Source organism: Salvelinus fontinalis, chromosome 2 (genome assembly GCF_029448725.1).
Source record: "Salvelinus fontinalis isolate EN_2023a chromosome 2, ASM2944872v1, whole genome shotgun sequence".
Taxonomy (NCBI): domain Eukaryota; kingdom Metazoa; phylum Chordata; class Actinopteri; order Salmoniformes; family Salmonidae; genus Salvelinus; species Salvelinus fontinalis.
The window spans coordinates 87005336-87029848 of NC_074666.1; the positions used below are offsets into that span (position 1 = coordinate 87005336).

The 24513-nt window shown below is 38.9% G+C and overlaps 2 protein-coding genes across 5 annotated transcripts; both read left to right on the forward strand.

Annotated features, from left to right (window-relative positions):
• Positions 1-2256: 2256 nt before the first annotated feature.
• On the forward strand, positions 2257-14749 carry LOC129830415 (3-phosphoinositide-dependent protein kinase 1-like). 3 transcript variants are annotated; one of them, XM_055892981.1, is made up of 14 exons: positions 2257-2391; positions 8680-8871; positions 8989-9031; positions 9229-9366; positions 9479-9623; positions 10840-10937; positions 11317-11392; positions 11598-11666; positions 12117-12213; positions 12318-12491; positions 12638-12873; positions 13168-13225; positions 13469-13621; positions 13720-14749. In XM_055892981.1, the coding sequence occupies exons 2-14, from the start codon at positions 8782-8784 to the stop codon at positions 13831-13833; spliced, it is 1491 nt and encodes a 496-aa protein (XP_055748956.1). In that variant the 5' UTR covers positions 2257-2391; positions 8680-8781; the 3' UTR covers positions 13834-14749. The 3 variants fall into 3 exon arrangements, with proteins under 3 accessions (XP_055748956.1, XP_055748975.1, XP_055748966.1); XM_055893000.1 differs by having other exon boundaries at positions 2258-2391; positions 10840-10928; XM_055892991.1 differs by lacking the exon at positions 2257-2391 and adding an exon at positions 5066-5126.
• A 246-nt stretch (positions 14750-14995) lies between these two features.
• Positions 14996-21108, forward strand: LOC129830430 (BTB/POZ domain-containing protein KCTD5-like). 2 transcript variants are annotated; one of them, XM_055893011.1, is made up of 6 exons: positions 14996-15446; positions 16760-16868; positions 17094-17185; positions 17639-17734; positions 18124-18249; positions 18439-18836. In XM_055893011.1, exons 1-6 carry the CDS (start codon positions 15228-15230, stop codon positions 18547-18549), a joined length of 753 nt encoding a protein of 250 aa, XP_055748986.1. In that variant the 5' UTR covers positions 14996-15227; the 3' UTR covers positions 18550-18836. The 2 variants fall into 2 exon arrangements, with proteins under 2 accessions (XP_055748986.1, XP_055748991.1); XM_055893016.1 differs by lacking the exon at positions 18439-18836 and adding an exon at positions 18850-21108 and having other exon boundaries at positions 15009-15446.
• Positions 21109-24513: the final 3405 nt, after the last annotated feature.

Genomic DNA, 24513 nt, shown 5'->3' on the forward strand with positions numbered 1-24513 from the left:
GTGCAAAATATGTTTTTCTATAGCTGACAAATATGTGTAACTAACTCTCTGTCATCAGTTCAACCAACAGCTCCAAGTCATCTCGCTATCCAGCGGACTTCAGAGGGTTACAAATGCACTTGGCAAAGTGGATATGAACACCATCCTTATATAACAGAGTTCCATTACCAACTCTTCTTCTACAAAAACCATGGCGATAAGGGCGAGGTAAAGTGCATCTTAATAAAATTCATGCTTCAATTGTTAAAGTCAATGGTTGTTTGCTAAATTGTTTCCTGGATTTTTTCTCAGGTGTTTTGTGTGTCCCCTCAAAACAAATCTATTTTAATTGATGGATCTGGACTTGAGCCAGATACCACATATACTCTGAAAGTGAGATCCGAGCTATATAAGTCCTCTGGATATAAAGGACAGTGGAGTCTGTGGAGTACACCGGTGCAATTGAAGACTGATGCAAAGGAAGGTGAGAGAGATCTGCTTTGGAGACAAACTAGTTAAATCATATACCACTCTTACCTATCGCCTCTTTGTTATTGTCCCAAAATATGCTATGGCAAACCATTTAGGCTGTGTTTAGACAGACCAATTAGTGGAAAAAATATCAGAATTGGGCTGCTTGTCTAAACACAGCCATTGATGCATATACTAATTTTCTCCTTCAGCAGAACCAACTATAGTCCTTGTCGTCAGCAAGTTTGTATTTCCAGTTTGTGTGATTGCTGGAGTTCTGTTGTTTGTATTTTACAACCCCACTACAAGGTAACTGGTCTTCTTCAGAAACCCATACAAATACTTAAAAATTGTGTCATGAGAGAGCGAGGCTGATTTGGAAGCACACAAACACAAATCATTTACAATCATTTGTGTCATAGAATGAAGATAAAAGCTTTCTATGATGTGCCAAGCCCAGCCCCTTTTTTCAAACCTCCCCACAAAGATAACAAACATTTCCAGGTAACGTCTACTAATTAATTTATTATTTTCCCAAAGTTCTCCTCATAACATCTTCAAAATGGTCCCTGGGATACAGTTTATATCTTAATCATTTTTTCTCTATAGAACTGGCTTGAGTCAGAGTGCAATCTGATACAAACATACAAAACAGAAGAGCTCCTGACCATCGATACTTTGATTATTGAGGCCAAACCCATAGCAGAGGACCAGGACTGTTCAGCTACAACACCATATCCCCTAGCACAAGTTCACACTCCCTATGTTGGTCCCTCAGTGATGGACTGGGTCTGCAGTCACAGTCCAAATGGAAATGGTCCAGGGGACATTCCTTACACCCAGCTGCCCTGCTCTCCACTAGAGCTCCAGTTTGGAGGGATGGTCACCTCTTTCTCTCAGGACCCTTCGGTCTCCTGTGAGGGGGACTCTGGATGCGAGGACTTAACACTCCTAACACTGCCTAATAGTCCTGTATCTAGTGAGCCAGAATGCATATGTACTGATTACTGTATCCTACACGAAACCTCTAAAGGTTTTATCCCCAACGTTGTGCCAAAAAAGGTCTCTACTCACCCCTTGAAGAGTTATTGCATAGAGGGACCAGGTAAGGAGGAAACCTGTGCCACTGAGTGAAGTTACCAAATGTTACATCATATGCCAATAGGACACAGATGGCCTACCTCTTGGGTTTTGAAAATGTACTGAGCAAGGAGTGTCATAGTCTTTACAATTTCCTAAATAACATAATGTTTACTTATGATCATTTGCAGTTTCTTATTTGTAATTCTGAAGTAGAATTGTGTATATTACACTGTAATGAAATGTGTTTTGTCCGTTTGAAATAATGTAATTTTTTAAATTACTGTATCAATTGTGTGATAGTTTAAATAGCTACTTTGGACCAATTCATTTCATAATTTGTCTGCACTGATGGCACTAGAGCCATTGATCCTTCAGTATGTGACTTAACCACCAGAGGATGCTGCGACTCAACACTTAGAAGAGAAATTGGCGAGATGCAGTTTCTTGGATGACAATTTGAGCTCTATGTAATATTTTGAAAGTAGTTTGATAATCCTGTAATTACTATGTCCTTTAATTTGTCTTGTATTACATACTTGTTCGCTATTGTAAGTACAATAATACATTGGTATGGTTTATATGTATCGTTTTCTATTTCGCAAAACAGTAGATGAGTAGCTATAGTTATCAGTAAAGACAATTGCAACAATATATATGTATAGCCAACCATTTGTCTTCAACTTGCTTTATCTTTCATTCTTGGTGCAATTTCAGAACATATGCGCGTGCTACAAATGAACGAGAGTAAAATGTTTTGTTGTGATATGACGTCATATTTTCGGAAACGAACCCAGTACGTAGCTAGCTTGCTTTAGGACTTCCATCCATGTCAGCAAGCAACCAGTTTAGCGTTTGCGGGTAAGATTCACTTTCATGTTCGGTGTTGGGTCTAACAGTCAGCAGCTAGCACTGGTACTGGCTAACGTTAGCTATATTCCTACCTTAGCACATCCGTGTGTGCAGATGTCTTCTCAAATGTGAGCAATTGATTGACCGACCAACACTTTTCAAACTGTGGCAGTAGTAGCCGACTAAACTCAACGATGATGGAGTTGAGCAGGTTCTAGTGTGGGCGGACTGGAGTTCCGATGTCATTTTATTTATTTAATTTTTAATACTACGAATTTCTGCACCCAAAGAATAGTCCGCATTTACAAATTACATTGTCCCGTGTAAATGCGGGCTATTCTTTGGGTGCTGAAATCTGTCGTTCTTTTTGTAAAAACTTTATTTTATGTGACGTCGGAGCTGCAGTCTGCCCACGCTAACGCTAGTCGGAGCTCAAATAGATCGTAAATCGTTGAGTTTAGTCGGCTAAATTTGGCTAGGCCTATGCTTCTGCAGCCATCTCTTTACATTACTGTAATGTTACATATAGAAGGATTGTTCATTTAACATAGCAATGATGTTGGTTCTGGTTATCTGCTACGGTATTACCACCGACCTGTGCCATAAAGGTCAGACCTCTTGGCAGAGGATGTAGGCCAGGGTTCCCCAACTGGCGGCCCCCTGGCCGAATTTGGCCCGCATTTGATTTTATTTGGCCCCTCTTTTTATGTTAGACATAAAAGACCTTTAAAACAATAGTAAATCAGCTCCAAGTTATTTTAATTTAGGAAATCTGTTCCAAAGTATTCCCATGCATAATAGCAAGATATACTGTATTTTATCATGTATAAATGTCGCAAGGTTTGAAATTATTATGTTTTAGTCAAATACATCTGTTTGGGCTTCTTGCAGTCAATTTTTAGTCTACGAATTGTTTGCAATTATGTCTCTGCCCCCTGACCATCCGCACAAGAAAGAAAACGGCCTGCTACTGAGTTTAGTTCCCAGATGGAGACCAATTACCCACACACATACAGAAGGCTACAGTCCTCCTACGAGCTGTAATATTATAGGGTCATAGAGTACCACAGTCATTATACCCATAAAACCTAGCGGTCAAACAGGGAAATGGTTCCAATTGTTTTTCCACCATTCATAGGGGATTTTAGAAACACTTAAAATAAGGGCTTTGTTTTCGTGTAGGCTTACCCTGGTGTGATGTTTTGATAACTGTTTCGATCTCTCTAGGTCTAGGACAAGGTGACTTTTATCAATATATTCACCTGGATTAACCCCCCCCCCCCCCCCCCAAATTGAAATGCTAATTAGCTGCTAATATGGCTATCATAAAGAACTACAAATGCCATGATGATCTGGACGAGACTGAGAATCGAGGCGAAGTTAAGAATCTCTGGATTACCTATCTAATGTTAGTTAAATGTAGTAATGAATACATTGACTACATTTCTTTAATGGACAATTCTGTGAACTGTCTTGTGCAAGTTTTAAATTGACCTGTTAGCAAAGGTATCAGCTAGAGATGACGTGTAGGACCTTTCAGGGATTTGTAGTTTTGCATGTCTGCTTTGCTGCTAATTAGCATTTTTGAATCTGAGAGTAAATAGAGCCGAATACAATGGGCCTCTGTACGCCTATGTAGATATTCCATTAAAAATCTGCCATTTCCAGCTACAATAGTAATTTACATCATTAACTATGTCTACACTGTATTTCTGATCAATTTTATGTTATTTTAATGGACAATTTTCAAAAACAAGGACATTTCTAAGTGACCCCAAACTTTTGAACGGTAGTGTATATATTGATAAAAGTCACCTTGTCCGAGAGAAATTTACATGGTTATCAAAACATCACGCCAGGGTAAGCCTACATGAAACACAGCCCTTATTTTACATTTTTCTAAAATTCCTTATGGGAAAAATTAATGGTAGAAAAACTATTTTTTACCGCTAGGTTTTATGGGTATTATGACACCTCCACTGTGGGACTCTATGGATAAGCTTGAACACAAACATTTAAGGAAGCTCTCTTTCTCACCTAGGCAAGACGTGTCACAACAGGAAACCACAATGATCTTAATCTGTTCATAAAATAATGTTGTTTAAAAATACAGATTTATGACCAGTTGTTTAAGTTTCCTAGAAGACAGGTAATTTACTTTTATTGGCTTGTTTACTGCCTTGGAGGTTAGACTAGGCTATGATTTCCTGTCTCTAGGACAGATGCCTTTGATTGTCTCAGTTAATTATTAGCTTTTTTGTTTTTACTATAAGAGCTGTTTTCTTCTAAATTGTACATTTCTATGTGCAAAGGGACATACCCTCTGGTTTCTGTGGTTTATAGTTTTGTCATGGTGTTGTTGGAGCACTGCCTTCCGTGGCAGGTGTCTGGAGTGGAAAGTACCCTACACCAGGGATTATCAACTAGATTCAGTCACAGGCTGTTTTTGTTTTTTTCTTGAGTGGATGGTCAGGGGTCCGGAAAATAATTACAAATAATTTGTGCACTAGATTCTACTCTGCTGAAATAGTATGTGCATTACAGTATTTGCATTCTAAAAGGTATAATTCACAGAGGTAAGACCAATTTCACTATGTATTATGAAGTTTGACATGAACATACATTTTTGGGATATTTTTGTATCTTTGAATAACTTATAATGGAAGTTTTATGTTCCTTGTTTAGAAATTGTGGGCTCTATTTTCAGCTGGCGCTAAGGAGTTGCAAGTGTCAAAAGCATGTTAGTAAGTGTTCGTTTTCAATTTCGTCATGTTAAAACTGGCCCACAATTTATTTATTTATCCAGTCAGTCAATAAATAATATAATAATACTCGTAGGAAAGGTTTTCACCTTTGGCTCACAATCTGTAGATACTATACGATTAGAAAGGCTCAACATTTATGTAAAACATCACAGCACATTTGAAAAATATATGGCACATGGAAACAAAACGAGTGGTCTATGGTGATAGGTGGGATGGGCTGAGCGTGGCTGAGGGGTGGGATTAAAGAGTTTATTTTCAGTAATGTATTATTGTTATGTGATCATTTGTAGACTAAAAATGTACCGCAAGAAGCCCAAACATTGAAATTATTGTTTTATTCAAATATACAGTACCAGTCAAAAGTTTGAAAACACCTACTCATTCAAGGGTTTTTCTTTATTTTTACTATTTTCTACATTGTAGAATAATAGTGAAGATATCAAAACTATGAAATAACACATAAGGAATCATGTAGTAACCAAAAAAGTGTATATAAATATAATATTTGAGATTCTTCAAAGTAGCCACCCTTTGCCTTGATGACAGCTTTGCACACGCTTGGTGTTCTCTCAACCAGCTTCACCTGGAATACTTTTCCAACAATCTTGAAGGAGTTCCCACATATGCTGAGCACTTGTTTTCTGCTTTTCATTCACTCTGTGGTCCAACTCGTCCCAAACCATCTCATTTTGGTTGAGGTCGGTGATTGTGGAGGCCAGGTCATCTGATGCAGCACTCCATCACTCTCCTTCTTGGTCAAAAAGCCCTTACAAATCCTGGAGGTGTGTTGGGTCATTGTCCTGTTTAAAAACAAATGATAGTCCCACTAAGCGCAAACCAGATGGGATGGCATATCGCTGCAGAATTCTGTGGTAGCCATGCTGGTTATGTGTGCCTTGAATTCTAAATAAATCACTGACAGTGTCACCAGCAAAGCACCATCACACCTCCTCCATGCTCCACAGTGGGAACCACACATGCGGAGGTCATCCATTCACCTACTCTGCATCTCACAAAGACACAGCATTTGGAACCAAAAATCTCAAATTTAGACTCATCAGACCAAAGGACAGATTTCCACCGGTCTAATTGCTTGTGTTTCTTGGCCCAAGCAAGTTTCTTATTCTTATTGATGTCCTTCAGTAGTTTTTTTGCAGCAATTCGACCATGAAGGCTTGATTCACACAGTCTCCTCTGAACAGTCGATGATGTGTCTGTTACTTGAACTAAATTCCCAATCTGGCCCTCAAACCATCATGGTCACCTAATAATCTCCAGTTTACAATTGGCTCATTCATCCCCCTCCCCTCCCCTGTAACTATTCCCCAGGTCGTTGCTGCAAATGAGAACGTGTTCTCAGTCAACTTACCTGGTAAAATAACGGTAAAATAAAAAAACTCTGTGAAGCATTTATTTGGCCTGCAATCTGAGGTGCAGTTAACTCTAATGAACTTATTCTCTGCAGCAGAGGTAACTCTGGGTCTTTCTTTCCTGTGGCGGTCCTCATGAGAGCCATTTCCATCATATAGCTTAATGTTTTTTTCACTTGAAGAAACTTTCAAAGTTCTTGAAATTGTCTGCATTGACTGACCTTCATGTCTTAAAGTAATGATGGACTGTAATTTCTCTTTGCTTATTTGAGCTGTTCTTGACATAATATGAACTTGGTATTTTACCAAATAGGGCTATCTTTTGAATACCACCCCTACCTTGTCACAACACAACTGATTGGCTCAGCGTCGTTTGGGTTTGGCCGGTGTAGGCCGTCATTGTAAATAAGAATTTGTTCTTAACTGACTTGGCTAGTTAAATAAAGGTTCAATTGTAAAACATTTATATAAACATTTCATAGTTGATGTCTTAACTATTATTCTACAATGTGGAAAATAGTCAAAATAAATAAACTCTTGAATTAGTAGGTGTGTCCAAACTTTTGTCTGGTACTGTATATTTGAATAAAACATAATCATTTCAAACATTGCTTACATTTTGTATACGATCACATATACAGTATCTCTATTATGCGTGGGATTTCCAAAATTAAAATCACTTGGAGCTGATTTGCTGTTGTTATTAGTCTTTTATGTCAAACAATTAAATATATATATATATATATTTTAGGGGGGGGGGGGTTGCTCAGAAAACTGGGGGGGCAAATAAAATGAAATACAGGCCAAATTCGGCTCGCGGGCCACCAGTTGGGGAACCCTGCCCTACACTATGCTGCTTGTGTTTCTATTGTTTTGATGGTTGCTTCTCTCAATGGACTCATTCACCAGTGTTTCTAAACCTTGTGTTTTCTGTTGTAGCTTAAGTCGAACAATCACTTAGCCTAATAAAAGTAATTAATGAAAGTAACTTGCTACCATAATTTCATGATTGTCCCAGGACAATATTCTATAAGATAAACAACTGCTATTAATGTAAAAATATATATATTTAACCTTTATTTAACTAGTTAAGAACAAATTCTTACTTAAAATGACAGCCTAAGAACAGTGGGTTAACTGCCTTGTTCAGGGGCAGAACGACAGATTTTTACCTTGTCAGCTCTGGGATTCCATCTAGACACCTTCATCTAGACACCTTTCGGTTACTGGCCCAATGCTCTAACCACTAGGCAGGCCTGCCACCCCATGCTATGTTGTTGTCTTTGGTCTCTCTTTATGTAGTGTTTTCTCTTGTCGTGATGTGTGTTTTGTCCTATATTTTTATTTTATTTATTTTTAATCCCAGCCCCCGTCCCCACAGGAAGCCTTTTGCAGTTTGGTAGGTCGTCATTGTAAATAAGAATTTGTTCTTAACTGGCTTGCCTAGTTAAATAAAAAATGTAAAAAGCATGGCAGCAACACATGACAGCATAGCATGGTAGCAACATAACATGACAACAATATGGTAGCAACACAACATGGCAGAAACACAACATGGCAGCAGCACAATATGGTAGCAGCACAAAACAGAGTACAAACACTCTTGGGCACAGACAACAGCACAAAGGGGAAGAAGGTAGAGCCACCAATACATCACACAAAGCAGCCACATCTGTCAGTAAGAGTGTCCATGACTGAGTCTTTGAATGAAGAGATGGAGATAAAACGGTCCAGTTTGAGTGTTTGTTGCAGCTCGTTCCAGTTGCTAGCTGCAGCGAACTGAAAAGAGGAGCGACTCAGGGATGTGTGCTTTGGGGACCTTTAACAGAATGTGTTGTATGTGGAGGATGAGGGCTGCAGTAGATATCTCAGATATTAAAGACCCTTTCTCTCTTGGAGTCTTACTTGAATAATGAAATGGTATTTATAAGGAATTGGAACAACACCTGTAGTCGTGTGAAAAAAAAACATAAACAAGAACCCTCCCTGTGCGGAAGCAGCATGCTAGTTTATCAGCTGTGGGTTACTCGCTGTATGGTGGTTTTCTTGTGTGTGTGTGAGTGTGTGTATGTGTGAGAGAGAGGGGAGGGAGGGAAAGTGTAGTGTAGCTTAATTTTTTTGTTATGTGACTGTTGTTTTTCTGTCTCTGTACATCCTTTAAGGTATGATGCCGTTCCTATTCTGTCCAGCATCATCCTGTGTTCCTCCCCTCCTCCTTCTATGGTAAGAATCACTTGGACTCCAGTTTGTTCCACCATCTAAGAATGGAGGGCCCTCAAGCCTCCCCAAAGCTTGTAAAGCAGCCAGAGGACTTTAAATTTGGTCGAATTCTAGGAGAAGGCTCCTATTCAACAGTAAGTCCTCATAATTTTCTATGGTTTTGTATTTTGTGTGTGGGGCTTACAGATTACAGTTGGTAAAGGGTTGGATTGTTAAAAAACAAATCTTTGTTGATTGCAAACTTGTTTCAGGTTGTGCTGGCAAGAGAACAGGCCACAGGGAAGGAATATGCTAGTAAGACACTACAAATATGTTTTCTCTTGTTGCATGATGCTGATGATTCTCAAGTGGCGTTCAAGTGACTGTCCTGGATTCTGCTATTAACTTAAATGCATTTGTGCTGAACAATAATGCTCTTTGAAGTGAGAAAACTGGAATTTGATTCAGTCAAAAACACAGAGTGAAGCATATCGGTTTGAATTGTGTTTCAGTGAAGATTCTGGAGAAGATGCACATCCGGAAGGAGAACAAGGCACATTGCGTGACACGAGAGAGGGATATCATGTCAAGCTTAGACCATCCATTTATCGTCAAGCTCTACTTCACATTTCAAGATGTGAAAAGGTTGTGTATCCTTTGAAATAATCAGAACATGGGTTACTTTAAGACTTCTACATAATAATATCTGGTCTCATCTATTTTGTGATCTTAGTACCATTATCCTTAACTGCCTCCTGTTAGATTTTGGCATAAGCTATGCAAGAAATGGGGAATTACTGAAATACATTCGCAAAATAGGCTCATTCGATGAGACGTGCACTAGATTCTACTCTGCTGAAATAGTATGTGCATTACAGTATTTGCATTCTAAAGGCATAATTCACAGGTAAGACCAATTTCACAATGTACTATTAAGTTTGACAAACATTAATTTATTTGATATTTTTGTATCTTTCAATAATTTTTTATGGAAATTTTATAATGTTCCTTGATTAGAAATTGTGGGCTCTATTTTCGGCTGCCACTAAGGAGGTGCAAGTGTCAAACACACGTTAGTTTGCAATTTCGTCATGTAAAAACTGGCACACTGGTATTTTCCAGACCTAATGCCAGATTCGGCAATTTGCCTGTCTAACATTTTGGAGGTTTTAAACATTTTGGAGGTTTTTGCCCTCTGCTTTTTCATTATTCACAATTCACATACTTGCATACTATATACACATTTCTGAGAATCTGCCTAGCACATAGGTAACGATACAATCGACAGGAGCCTAGTATTTTGTATAGACGTGCAAATGCTATGGGTAAAGACACGTGAATTGAAAATATACTGCAGATCCTAAAACATACACACATATGCCTACCTGCATACTTCATTTCACTTGTTCAAAGTATTGATCCCCAGCTCCAAAGAGCGCCTCTCATCTGGTTACCAAAGACGCACTCCTCCAAACATATTTAAATTATTCAGTCCTATAATGCAGGATCAACGGAACGCCTAAGCTATATTTCACTTATTGAGGACGTGCCTCACACATACAATACAATTTACAGGAGCCTAGTATTTTTTTTAATTTAGGAAAAGTTTGACACATAGAGACATATAGGCTAGGCTCATTGAAGCCAATTACAACAATGTTGACTTCCAACTCTCCAAACATAGGCTATTGAGCAAACTCGTTACTGTAGCCTATGCTATTTAATAAACTTTAGTATCAATCCAAAATGGACCAGGATTAAATAATATTCTGTGCCTCCAGCCGAATTGGAAGTGATGACAACGCAAAGACTGTCAATAACCAACAGAACTTGAGACAAACACATGCAGTATTAAGCCATGGAACGCATTGATTGGCCAGTGAGTGGCCAAGCCCTCATCACACCTACAACTTATTAATTCATCAAAACTCAGCCCTTTTGCGTCACTGCCAGCTATTGTAGTCATAAATCCGGCTGTGAAAATGGCAAAAATATTTCTGACACACCCCTGAACCTATAGCGCTATCGCCAGTGCTTAGATTTACCACTGCGTTAGGTTTGTTAAAATGTCATGATATTCATTTTATTTTAAAGTTTTAAATGGTGTGGCTTTTTCTTTACAGGGACCTCAAACCAGAGAATATTTTACTGAATGAGGACATGCACATTCAAATAACAGACTTTGGAACTGCAAAACAACTCTCATCAGATGGTACACAAAGTAATTTAACACATATTGCTTTGTCTTTGTGTAATTTTCCTCCAGTTTGTTGATAGACTAAGTACAGTACATTGGTTTGTTTACCCCTTATCGTATTGTGGTTAACTTGTCTATCTATACCTCTCTAAAGGCTAACAGAAAAGTGTTTTTGTTATTTATAGGCACATGCACAAGGGTCTCTATGTGGACTTCATAGATATGGAAGCAAATTATAGCAAATTGCTAGTTATACAGTGCTCGGAATATCATTTTAGTAGGTATGAGTCAATAATGTCATTTTAAGCACAATTGACTCAAGACATCTTCAGTAACAGTACCAAATGTGTCATGTGAATAATTTGTCCATACATCTAATTCATATGATTGTTTTCTTTTGCAGACAGAGCAAACTCCTTTGTTGGAACAGCTGAGTATGTTTCTCCAGAGCTACTGACTCAGAAATCTGCCTGCAAAAGGTAGTTTGACTTGAATTCATTCAGTACCCTGATTTGAATCCAATATTCAAGTTGTCTGTTAGTGTATCACTTCTAGCCTCGCTTGCCATGCTTTATACAGCTGGGAACAAGACTCGTGTATTTCTGGCAATGTTTACATCACTATGATACAACCCAACACTGAAAAAAGTTAACTGAATCTGTCATGTTTTCTGATGTGTTTTAGCTCTGACCTTTGGGGTTTAGGCTGTATCATCTACCAGTTGGTAGCAGGATTACCTCCATTTAGAGCTGGGTAAGTTGCGTATCGTACATTATTATTTTTCTTTTTGAATATTCAGGTAAAATATTTGAGAAGCGTCATTGTCAGGGGCTTTGCAAGAAGCGCACTTTGATTTGGTAAACGATTTAGTCTATTTGTTATCGCAGTCTAAAAACACTGTGTGAAATAACAGGAAGTTATGGCTGTGGTGTTTATGACTTGTTTGTGTATTGAGTGCCTGGAGGCTTGAAGAAACCCCAGTCTCTCTCTCACATGGCAGCAGCTTCATTGTTCAACTATAAACCAACACATTTACCTCAAAGCCAAGTACAGTGACAGTTGTGTATACTGTATGCATCTTCCACTTCCAGGCAATCAAGCCCCAAAGAAGACATCAATATGACACAAGTTCTAACATGGGCCTTGCATTCTCATATGATCTTCTGTCTGTCCATGTGTTTGATGGTGTTATTTGCTCACCAGGAATGACTACCTGAAATTCCAGAAGATTATTAAACTGGAGTATGAATTTCCTGATAAATTCTTTCCTAATGCGAAGGATCTAGTGGAACAGCTTCTAGTGAGTCTAATCATATGAATTATTAAAATACATTTAGATGTTGTTCCATACTATGACCCAATGAGTGTCATTATTAACTAAGCATTGCTTTATTTTTGTGGTAGTGCTTGGATCCCTCCAACCGATTAGGTTGTGAGGAGATGGGTGGGTACAACCCTCTCAGAGCCCATCTTTTCTTTAAGGCCGTCACATGGGAGAACCTTCACCTACAGACACCCCCCAAACTCACCCCCTACCTGCCAGCCATGGCTGAGGATGATGAGGACTATTATGGAAACGTAGGTTTTTCCCTCTTGACATATATGATAAAAGGTTGGCACAAATCCTTGTTGACATATTCTTTCCCCAATATGTCAAATTAGCATGTCCTTGTTTTGTAATCTGTACTGAAAACACCATGATCAGGATGTGGTTCCATCCACAGTATGATGACCTCCTCAGCCAGTTCAGCAACATGCAGGTTGTCTTTTCCCGCTCCTGTCAACCACTGTTTGTGGCCAACCCCAGTCCCATCCCCAACTCCAACCCTGCACAAAGGCCCAACAGCAACATCAAGCAGTACATTCATGACCTGGACAACAACTCTTTTGAGCTGGACCTGCAGTTTTCCACTGAGGTGAAGCGGCTACTGCTTGAGAAACAGACAAGCAGAAACCCCTGGTAGGCCTGCAGCGATGTACTCACGAGCAAATCATGTTTTTGTGGACAGAGTGTCAGAAGACTAACTGTCAATATTATCTCACCATAATATTGACACATACTGTAGTTGATGATCTCATGCTCGTATGTTGGGATTCATATGTTAACTTACAATATTTACACAATTCTATGTGTTACATCTTGTAAACATGAAGTACTTTATCTAAAGACAATACAATGCCAACAATAACATGATATACTGTGTGAACTGTATCAAGAAAGATTTTGGAAATTAACTTTTTTTAATGTATTAAGGAATCAGTTTGTGGAGAATAATTTGATCCTCAAGATGGGACCAGTGGACAAAAGGAAGGTAAGGATTTATGTAATCCTGAATTACTTTACAGTAATGTTCTATTTTTCAGTTTGAAGGGGAGGAGTGAATGTCTTGATACTGTACTCTTCCAACCCTAAAGCAACATACTTCCCTCCTCTGGCAGTTGTTTGTAATTGCTGCCAGGAATCAATTTGGGGCATCTTGAACCATACTTACTGACTTTACCTACAGGCAAGGGATTTCTTTTTTATGTCTGAGAATTGCTCTCTGCTTTTACAGGGGCTGTTTGCACGTCGGCGCCAGCTATTGTTGACTGAGGGACCACACCTTTACTATGTGGACCCAGTTAACAAGGTTTTGAAAGGAGAGATCCCCTGGTCCCCCGCACTGCGCCCAGAGGCCAAGAACTTCAAGACCTTCTTTGTCCATACAGTAATGAATTAGTCTATTGTAATTAATAGCTCACCCTTAGCTAACAAAATTCACTTTATAAAACTATCAGTAACGGTGACCTATCCTCCTCTTTGCAGCCTAACAGAACATACTATCTGATGGACCCATGTGGGAATGCTGACAAATGGTGCAAGAAAATTCAAGAAGTGTGGCAAAAGATCTATAACAAGCATTGTAACTCATGCATGTAGGTTGGGTACACTATCTTTTGAAGACCCTGTAATGACAGGAGACAGAAAATGAAGGCGTTAATTCATAAATGATGGAAAACACATAGCTGTAATGTAGCTTACAAGTTGGTTTCCCTATTACTCCACACATTTAATTTCTTGTAGGGCAGCAGGTTCAGGGCATGTTCCATTGTAATGCAGAATTTGATACATTCAGCTGGATCTAAAGAAATTCTGGTATAGAAAGGACCTATTATTCAAGGAAGTAGAATGGCTATTGCAACTATTCTAACTAATGATTTCTTAGGCTTGGATGGTCTCATGTCTGACACGGTGGCCTTGGTACTCCTAAGCTATTTGTCTTCTATAGCAGAGAATAAACTTTGGTCAAACCACATGGGCTGGTGCTGCTTTAGAAATTAGGATTTGACTTGGATGTTGGTTGAACAGTTCATCCAAATTGTAGAGGAGGATGTTGTAGCCTGTTTTTGCCTGTTCTCATTTCTGGGAGAAGTTGATTGTAAATGTTAGACCGATATTTTGTTAGTCTATTCTACCGACCATTGCTGTGATGTACAAAGTGGGATGCAAGTAAAGTGTAAGATTAATATTTTGTATTTGTTTTAGGCTTTTATCCTTTGCTGATTAATCCTCATGTTATCCAAACAGTTCAAATATGGTAATAATTTGGATTACTGTCCCGGCTCCATGTTTACATCATTTAAATGTAAATCAATTGAATGTAAATAGTTGATAATGGTAAATTATGATATTTCATTGTAATCTATATTTTATTTATGGATGGTGACATTGTTATGTTTTACATAAATAGATGTGGGCCTGGCTTATTTTTTGTGTTAAAGTTTCAAATTGTTAATTGGAAGAATGCAGCATATATATAAGGTGGCTTGGTAATAAAAGCATGTGTTTTGACAAACGTCCTGTGTTTATTTATACTTAGCTTGGGTGAAGGCTCAGTATGATCATTTTGGGACCAACCCTTTTTTGAAGTCATGGAGTCCCAACTGCAAAAATTATTCTTATGAGAAGGATGCAGGGAGTGGGGGAGGGGTCCTCACTAGCTTCAGTAGCCACAAAGTTATAAACCCCGCCCATTTCTACAATTTATTATCTTAGAATCTTATTTTAAAGTTAAGCCTAACTTTAACCACACTGCTAAACTTATGCCTGACCCTAACCTTAAATTAAGACCAAAAAAATAAAACATTTGTAGCCAATTTTGACTGTGGCTGTGGAATCTGACAGATGTATAATAAAAACTGGAAACCGGTGGGTGGGGGTTGTCAAACTTGGATTACCGTACTTCATGACTATGCCTTACCCAGTTTCCCGGCTCGCTTCAACTCAGTTCCTGTAACTTTAGATAGCGACGCATCCAGGTTCGAGGAGCTGGGATGGCGGAGAAGAGCCCTGACTCAAACGGCTCAGTTGACCAGTGTCCCGCCCTGTCTCCGGAACAGAGAATGCAGTCAGCTGGGATCGGGGCATCCAAATGGGTCCGTCTGAATGTCGGTGGGACATACTTTCTCACAACGAGGCAAACGTTGTGCCGAGACTCAAAATCATTCCTGTACCGTCTGTGCCAGGCCGACCCCGACCTCGACTCTGACAAGGTACGGATATCTATCTAGCTAAACAACGTTACTAGCTAGTTAGCTAATGTTAACTAGCTAACCTTTATGTTACACATCATGTGAATGTTCTAACGTTAACTTACGTTACCTAGCTAGCATATCCAGACCGATTTACTAACTAGTTAGCTAGTTATTTTAGTTGTTTAGCCAGGAAGTAAGCCAAACTGATAGCTAATTTAGATGGTCAACGTTAGCTACTAACGTCGTTACTAGTACAGGCTAGATGGTTCAACTGGCCAACGTTAACTCCCAAAGAACTTGTCTAACTAGCTAAATAACGTTACCGTTAACGTTAGTTTGTTTTCCTGTTTTTTTTTTCTGGATAACCCTCCTGACTACAGATCTACAGTAACTGACTTAACAAATATTAATTTGTACAGCAGCACGTTTCTACTCGTACTAAGATAGATAACATTCGTATATAGTACTAGTATCTGTCAGTTCGCTAACAGGCAAGTTTGCTATCTAGTCAACCACAATAAACTGTTACTGTAGCTATTTAGCTGGTGAATAACGCCTACACGCCAATAGACCATAAAATACATTGTTGGCAAGACCAGCAAGTAGTATATATTTTTTTGTAAATAATTAGGCTTATAATATACAATTGTGCAAATGAGCCCCCCTTTTTACATGAGCCCCCCTATTTTACAGGAGCATTGCCCCTGTAAAATAAAGTATGATAATCCACATGTTGAATGTGTTTACCATCCTGATTTCCAACACTCAAAGGTCACCATGCATCATTTAACAGGAGGATGACATTTAAAAGCGGCCAAAAGACCTTACAAGACAAGTTGGCTCAGTCATACAGATGCAGTTGCAATGAGTCTTGGGCTCTGAAAGATCCACAGTATCCCAGCAGAATAGTTTCATCCCATAGTTATCTAGGATATTTACGAAACTATGCTGATTAGCGTTTCTAATTTGAAGTCGAGGTGAAAGTCTCCAATGTCTGTAATGTTCATGTGCCCAGTGTAATGTAAGGAGATGTATCTCTGCCCTCTGTATTGATTCTTGCTAATGATGGCGCGTGTGTGTGAAGGCTGGAGCAAGGCCGCTGTGGTGATCCTTCAGGGATAATGAGACCTGCTAAATGTCAGTTACCCCATGTTGGCGCTGCTCCAAGCTCTGGCTACAGAGCTGTTGTATCCATGGATTGGCTATGGGTTTATGCTATTGCACAGTTCTGTTTCGATGTTTGTCACTGTACAAAAATCGTCAATGGTTTCTCCCCAGATTTGTTATCGATTGTCTGCTTTTCTCATTGTTATCGACTTCTCTTTCTTCAGGATGAAACGGGTGCCTATTTGATAGACCGGGACCCAACATACTTTGGTCCAGTGCTCAACTACCTGAGGCATGGGAAACTGGTGCTCAATAGAGGCCTTGCCGAGGAAGGTATGATGATAATGTCTTGGTGATATTCTGAGATATGCTGAGACATGTCTGAAGAGTTGTGCCATTCTGTTATCTTTGTTGCTGTTTCTTTTTCGCTCTAACACGTCACACGCTAACAATCACACTTATTACATTTAACACCACAGCAGTTCTCATTAGCATACATAGTTGTTTTCAATGATTGGGGTTTTAAGAACTGGTTAAATACATTCTGTTCCTCTCAAGGTGTACTGGAAGAGGCTGAATTCTACAATATTCCTTCTTTGATCAAGCTAATTAAAGACAAAATCAGGGAGAGGGACTGCAAAACAGTTCAGGTGTGTGGGCTTGACTAAAATTGTCATTGCTATCTGGGTGATTTCTTTCTTCCCTGAGACTGTCCTGTTGTAATCACTAATACAGAGCTCTGGATATTAAAAGGGGCAGTGGAGTGGCATGTCAGCCTTGGTGCCTCTAAGGCCCTCTAACTACTGGCGAGAGGCACATCCTTGGCTAGCTCCCTCCCAAGGATCACCTCTGTTTACATGGTCTAATACTGCAATGACTCTGGGCACAAGCTCTGCTTAAGCTACTGGGATTTCCAGGTCTTGTTGATGTATTTGCATTAGTCCAGAGTCTCCTTACCCTTGCCAGGTAGAGGAGGTCAGGAATTGGCACATACTCACTATGCTCTGCTCTGGGGGGGATGGGTGATTCATATGTAGCCTATTGAGAGCACTTGCTGCTCTGTTGCATGTGAATTAACATGGCCTCTTTCTCTCTCTCCACAGCTCCCTATAAAACATGTCTATAGAGTCTTGCAGTGCCAAGAAGAGGAGCTAACACAAATGGTTTCCACCATGTCAGATGGTTGGAAGTTTGAGCAGGTAATTATCCTGAAAGGAAGACATTGGGGAGTGTTCTGCCTCCTATTTTCAGAAATGTTCCTTTCGGCTGCACTTTGACTTGTGTTGGTTGATTTACTGTTCACAGATGATGCTGAGTTCAGTGTATAACATAAATACTATAATTGTCTTCATTTGTAGTCCCTCTGAAATATAACCTTGCAGCATAATTTGGTTACATAAAACTAAAATAAGTTAAGATCCTTAAGTAGAATAGAAATTGTCTACTGTAATCTGTTACATTATTTTGACTGTGCCTGGCAAGCTGTTGGAAAGATTAGATTTCCCATGTGTGCATGTTTCCTCTAGTCCCGTAGAAACATTTCCCTTCTCATTGGGCATTGGTTCCCCCCCTTTTTTCCCCCCCTCAGTTGGTCAGTATTGGCTCCTCATATAACTATGGAAACGAAGACCAGGCAGAGTTCCTGTGTGTTGTCTCTAAGGAGCTACATAACCAATCATACGGCACAAGCAGTGAACCAAGTGAAAAGGCCAAGGTGAGTATCCCAGAACTGCAACAAAAACGTCTTTCATCAACTTCCTGACCATTGTTACAACCATTTATTGTGACTTACACTAAGTTTGGTATACATGTTGTGTATCACATGTCTAACATAAATGCACACAATTGTTTTATTGGTCATGGATGCTGCAATTCCTTTCTTTGCATGCTGCATTTCCTGCAGAGGACAAGTACAAGGATTGTTAGAAACATTTTGCCAATGAATGTATCTACCTTTGAATATAAGGGGACAATTGGTGAGATTTTGTTTAGACCCCTGCCATTGTGGCCTTAAACCTTTCTCCAAGAGCCCCTTCTCCCCTTGTGCCATATCATCCCTATGAGCCCATTACCTAGAGAGCATCCCACTAATCATTATCTAGACAAGAGCAATGCCTCGATAATGATTTAAACTACTTTAATATTTAATGACCTCCTGTCACTAGCTTCTGCAGTTCATAGAATTCTCCATAGCCTTAGTCTCCCTGCTTTCCAGTCAAAAAAACCTTTTGTCAAAGGTTTTTTGAAACATCTGTCTCGTATGAAAGATACAGGCCTAAACATCTTATTTTGCTCTGACCATTTTCTTTTGCAGATTCTTCAAGAACAAGGCTCTCGAATGTGAAGAGACTGTTCAGTTCTTAGATTGCGTCCTGCTATGATGTCCAGATATAAAGACACAAACTACATCACATTCTGAGGAGCGTTATGGCATGCTGAAGAAGCTGGCTAACTGCAGTCTATACATTGTACACACCATTTTTCTTTCAGATATCAAATCAAAATGTGCAATTGATAGCATTACTCTGTTTTTGGGCCTACATAGTAAAACTGGACTGTAGATTTTCACACAGAGAGAAGGGCCTTATCACTTATCATATTGTCCACAGCATTTATACTTGGTCCATCAATTATTTACTCAGGGTCTCTAATAGTGTTTTGGAAGATGCATTAGGTGTGCACTGTCTGGTGGGACATTATTTCAAACATCTGTGCGTACTACATTATGCCAGTCCTTCACATACAAAAATCAAACCTCTGAGAAATTAATTGGAAAGCATGTTTTAAAAGTTAGATATTTAAGACTATTTATATGGAGTTGTATAGATTCATACTGTCTTGTTAGAGGCGAAGACTGTATCGACAGTTTTTATTTATTTTAAACCGAGATTATTTATGTCCCTTTCCAAATATCCCTTCAACCTGCACATGATCAGTTTTTTGGAAGGAGGACATTCTTATAACTACTTCTACCAGGGTTATTGTATGATAATGATGTTGGGGGATGCCAGATGTTTAAAGGACTAAAACTTGTCTTCCATCCCTGAACTCTGGCGGGTTTTAGTTGGGTTACCTGTTACGCAGCCACTGTGGAACTGGAACACATTGTTACATTTTAGAGGACATTATACCTAAAGCCATTTGATAGGCACATTTTTTTTTCACATTGACATATGACAGTGACTGTTATCGGCTGATGTTGCGAAGGGCCTGTTTTCCATTTTACGTGAGAAAGAATATCGTTTTTTGTCTCTTGCATGAATTAGTGCATATCTGCTTGTTTGTGTGTATACACAATCCTTACGCTTCTGCGGTTTAACTATATTGAACTTTGATAGGGCTGTATACCAAGCAAAATTACACCAAACTCTGGCGGTTTGCAATCATGCAAGTTCTGAGCTAAAATGCTTTGGTCATGTATTGATGAAAAGATTGGAAATTATAATTTGTAGTCATTACCATTGTTCAACTTGTAGATGGTTGAGCTACTTATTGAATACATTAACATTGTCAGTACATGAAAACATTTCTTTTTGAAAATGTTGCCTTTGTTCAATGACCAAATCAATGTCAGAATTTCAACTTTAATCTGAATTTCTTTTGTCAGGGATAAGGAAGTTCGGTAGACAACATGCATATCTATGAGGATTTGTACATAGAGGAAGTATAATAATATTCAGATGTGTTATCAGTGTATGCTTTTTCTTCCTAACACACACACAGGGCTTTAACTAGTGGAATACAAGCTATAATCTCTGTAAAGGTCAACTGGACCCCTCCTGTTGCCTGATCAAGGTAAAGTTTACATGTCTAGTGTTTTATAATCCGGATCTTACTTACCTTTCCATTGTAACACAATGCTCTAATTTGGCTGGTTTAAACATCTGTATATTACTATGTTTACATATCCCAGATACCCAGGTAGTTGCTGCCATTTATCTAGTACTCAGATGGATAGTTTTCCAACATTTTCCGTGGACAGGTTTTTTCTTGTTCACTGAGTTGTCTTGTGATAAGTGCCTCTTGCTTCTGAGGCTTCACAGTGCATGTGAAATCTGTGTAGCAGTGATGCCCATAACCACAAGGGTGCATTGTTTGTGTCCACCTTGCAGTGACAGTGAAGACATGCATGTCTAGTGTGGTGTCCTTTGACTGCAGATTCTTAAACACAGAAGGGGGTGTCAGCCATTGCATGCATGGCCTTATTCACTTTCCACCATGCCCTCAGCTCTGCAGGACACCACTTCACTCCACTGTGACACTTCAGCTCCTGTTTGACCGTTATTTTCTAGAATGCTTATCAAGACACGTGATCCCTCTGAGGCTGCTGTGGGTTTCTAATGGGACATTGTTCCAGTTTTTGTTAAATGTATTTTTAAAATGAACAGGCAGACAATTGTTATTTTCTCACTGCTGTTCCTATATTATAGTATCAAATGTTTTGTATTTTTTATCCTTACTGTATATACATACTATATTATATACATGTAATAGCATGTTTTGACTGGGGATAATGGAAGTTATGGTGATGCTAGACCTGGTGGATTTAATCAATAAATGGTAATGAATTCAACTCTTGTATTGTATTTGAACAAACTGTTGCAGAGCCATAGAAAAATACTAACCACATGGCTCTGTCATCAATATGTTAGATGTACTGTATAGAGCAAGGGTGCACTTGAAAGGAAATATGGTAATCACTAAGCATCTTTAGACACTGGTAGGCCGTCATTGTAAATAAGAATTTGTTCTTAACGGACTTACCTAGTTAGATAAATCTCAAATGACAGGCTCAAGTTTGGTCCATCACAGGGTTAAATCATATTGAGCAACTGTTCAAACAAAGCTCCATTCAGTAGTGCACAAACAAAGACCGTACAGTATAAAGATGGGCAGAAACTGCTACTCATAGAGCCCCAAAGTGGACGTGTCATAATACCTATAAAACCTGCGGTTAAACAGATAAATGGTTCCATATAATCCTCACAATGTTTCACACGTAAATGTATAATATGTAGCCTACGGCAGGTGACCATATGATCCAATGTATCTTTATTTTACTTTTTATTATGACTTATTTATTGTATGTTTGTATATATATATATATATATATTTTTTTTTTTTTTAAATACGCTCATCTGTTACTGTCACTTTGTCATATTGTTGTCTAATATCTTTTCACTTTTGTTCTGAATGTTGTTAATTGTAAAATGCCAAAATGAAATATCTTTAAAAAAAATATTTTTTTTAAAGATAAATGGTTCCAATCGTTTTTCCACTATTCATTTTTCCTATAGGGAAATTTAGAAACGATTACAATAAGGGCTGTGTTTTGTGTAGGCTTATCCTGGTGTGACGTTCTGATAACCATGTAAATCTCTCAGATAAGGTGACTTTTATTAATTTATCAGCTCTATTATCTCTCAGATCTGAAAAAAATGATATTTAGCATTAAAGTAGACATTATGCAAGACTACAAATCCCAGCAAGCTCCTAAACGTCATCTCTAGCTGACACCTTTGCTAACAGGTATTGTGTCCATCTAAAACTTGCACAAGACCGTTCACAGAATTGTCCGTTTAAAGAAATGTAGCCAATTTAATCATTACTACATTTAGCTAACATAGTTAATCCAGAGATTCTTACATTGCTTCGATTTCGGCAGTCTCGTCCAGATCGTCATGGCATTTGCAGTTCTTTATGACAGCCACATTAGAAGCAAATTTAACATTTTTATTAGCAGCTAATTAGCGTTTCATTTTTGGAGGGTAATATATTGATAAAAGTAACCTTGTCCTGGAGAGATTTACACTGATTTACACAAAATGTCACGCCAGGGTAAGCCTACATGAAACACAGCCCTTATTTTAAGTGTTTATAAAATCCCCTATGGGATAAATGAATCGTGGAAAAACAATTATAACCATTTCCCTGTTGGACCACTAGGCTTTATGGATATTATTTAACCTTTATTTAAACTAGGCAAGTCAGTTAAGAACAAATTCTTATTTACAATGACGGTCCACCCCTGCCAAACTCTTAACTTGGACGACGCTGGGCCAATTGTGCGCCACCCTATGGGACTCCCAATCACGGCCGGTAATGATACAGCCTGGAATCGAACCAGGATATGTAGTGACACCTCTAGCACCGATGCAGTGCCTTAGACCGCTGCGCCACTCGGGTGGTACTCTATAGAAATCCCCTATCACACTTGTAGGCAATGTCATCGGGTCTAATGGTCCAGACTGTGCACATACATCCTGTCAAAGGTACTCCTTCAATATAAAGATGTTTTTTTTATGTAAATTAACTTGTCAGTTTGTCACTTTCACGATGTTGGAGTAAAAACATGGTCCACTACTTAAGACATGTGTTCGAATCTAGGTTGTGCCTTCAGATTTCGAGAAAATGTACAACTAAGGAAGAATGTTTCACTTTTCTCATTGACTTCTCAAACCCCAAACCCCGGCCTGGTCTGCTTGATCTGTTACGCAAGCGTTCCTGGACGTCTCGCGATGTTGCACCTCTGGGTTTAGAAACTCAGTGGCACAACGTTGTAGAACGTTCTGATAGAAACACATCGAGGAACTCTTTGGTAAATCAATCTAACACTAAAATTTCAGTAGCCTACGATGCACCAAATATGTTCTAGTTTCGTTCTGGTTGCTGGTTGTACCCTCCTAAATACAATCCAGGTTTTGTGAACAAACCTCGTTTGTGAAGGGATCATCTGTATGTGTTAGAAACGAAGTATTGTGATTATTGTCATCATAATGTTTAGCAGCTACTATATGGCTTATTAACGCATCACTATTCATTTCCACACAGAATGCGATATTTAAGTAGGAAAATACTCTCAAGTAATTACCAAAAATATTGTCATAAACTAATATTTTGGACACAGTCCTAGCCAGAAGATTCCAACCCTACTATGACACTTTTTTACAGTGAGCTGCACTGGGGATGGAAAGCCATCATGGTTAAATTAAGACAGCTGAGCCAGCATAAGATATGGGTTGGAAAACGTACCTCCATGCAGGCATGGGGTATAGAGAGAAATAGTAATGGTGTCTTTTTGTAGGCATTAACTCGCCGTGATCCGTTGGACAAAGCCTATTAGGAAAATATATGCCGTTTTTGTGGGGGTTTTGGATGAACGGCAAAAATAAGATCTGTGGTAAACACAGGCTTAGGAGATCTTATATATTTTGTTCTATGAGATAATCTTCATAAGCTAACGTCACATTTTGTAAATGTTTAAGAATTTGTTATAAAAAAAGCACAAATGCTTCATAATTCATAAAAGTCATGTTAACGGACTGCTATTATCGTATAGAACAAAACGAATAAGATCTCCTAAGCCGGTGTTCACCTCAGACCTTATTTTCTGTGTTTATTCCAAGACCCTAATCTTTCTCCACTAATTTTCTGCATCTCAGTGCAAGAGGCGTCACTGCAGTACCTGGTTCGAATCCAGGCTGCATCACATCCGGCCGTGATTGGGAGTCCAATAGGGCAGCACACAATTGGCCCAGCGTCATCCGGGTTTGGCCAGGGTAGTCTGTCATTGAAAATAAGAATTTGTTCTTAACTGACTTGCCTAGTTAAATAAAAAATATGAAAATTTCCATTGGGATGGCTAAATGAACCACAGGTAACTAATTTCCGGGTTTTAGGACTACAAGCTGGCGAGCTCTACTAGCACTAAACTCCAAATGTTACCTTTATCCAAACTGATACATCAAGAAGATTGACTTTTTTTTTTTTTTACTTCCCTTTTCGTACTCATGCTAAATAGCAGTAGCCATTGAAGCCATTTTGGGATGACTGTACAATCAGTTATTTTGTTGTTCAACTTGACATGCCATTCCATAATAGCTGCTGTTACTACTTCTAGTTAGCATGAAGTCGGAAAAGGGCAGTTTTCGGAAGAAAACAAACAGTATTTTAATCTTCTGGTTGTATCAGTTTGGAT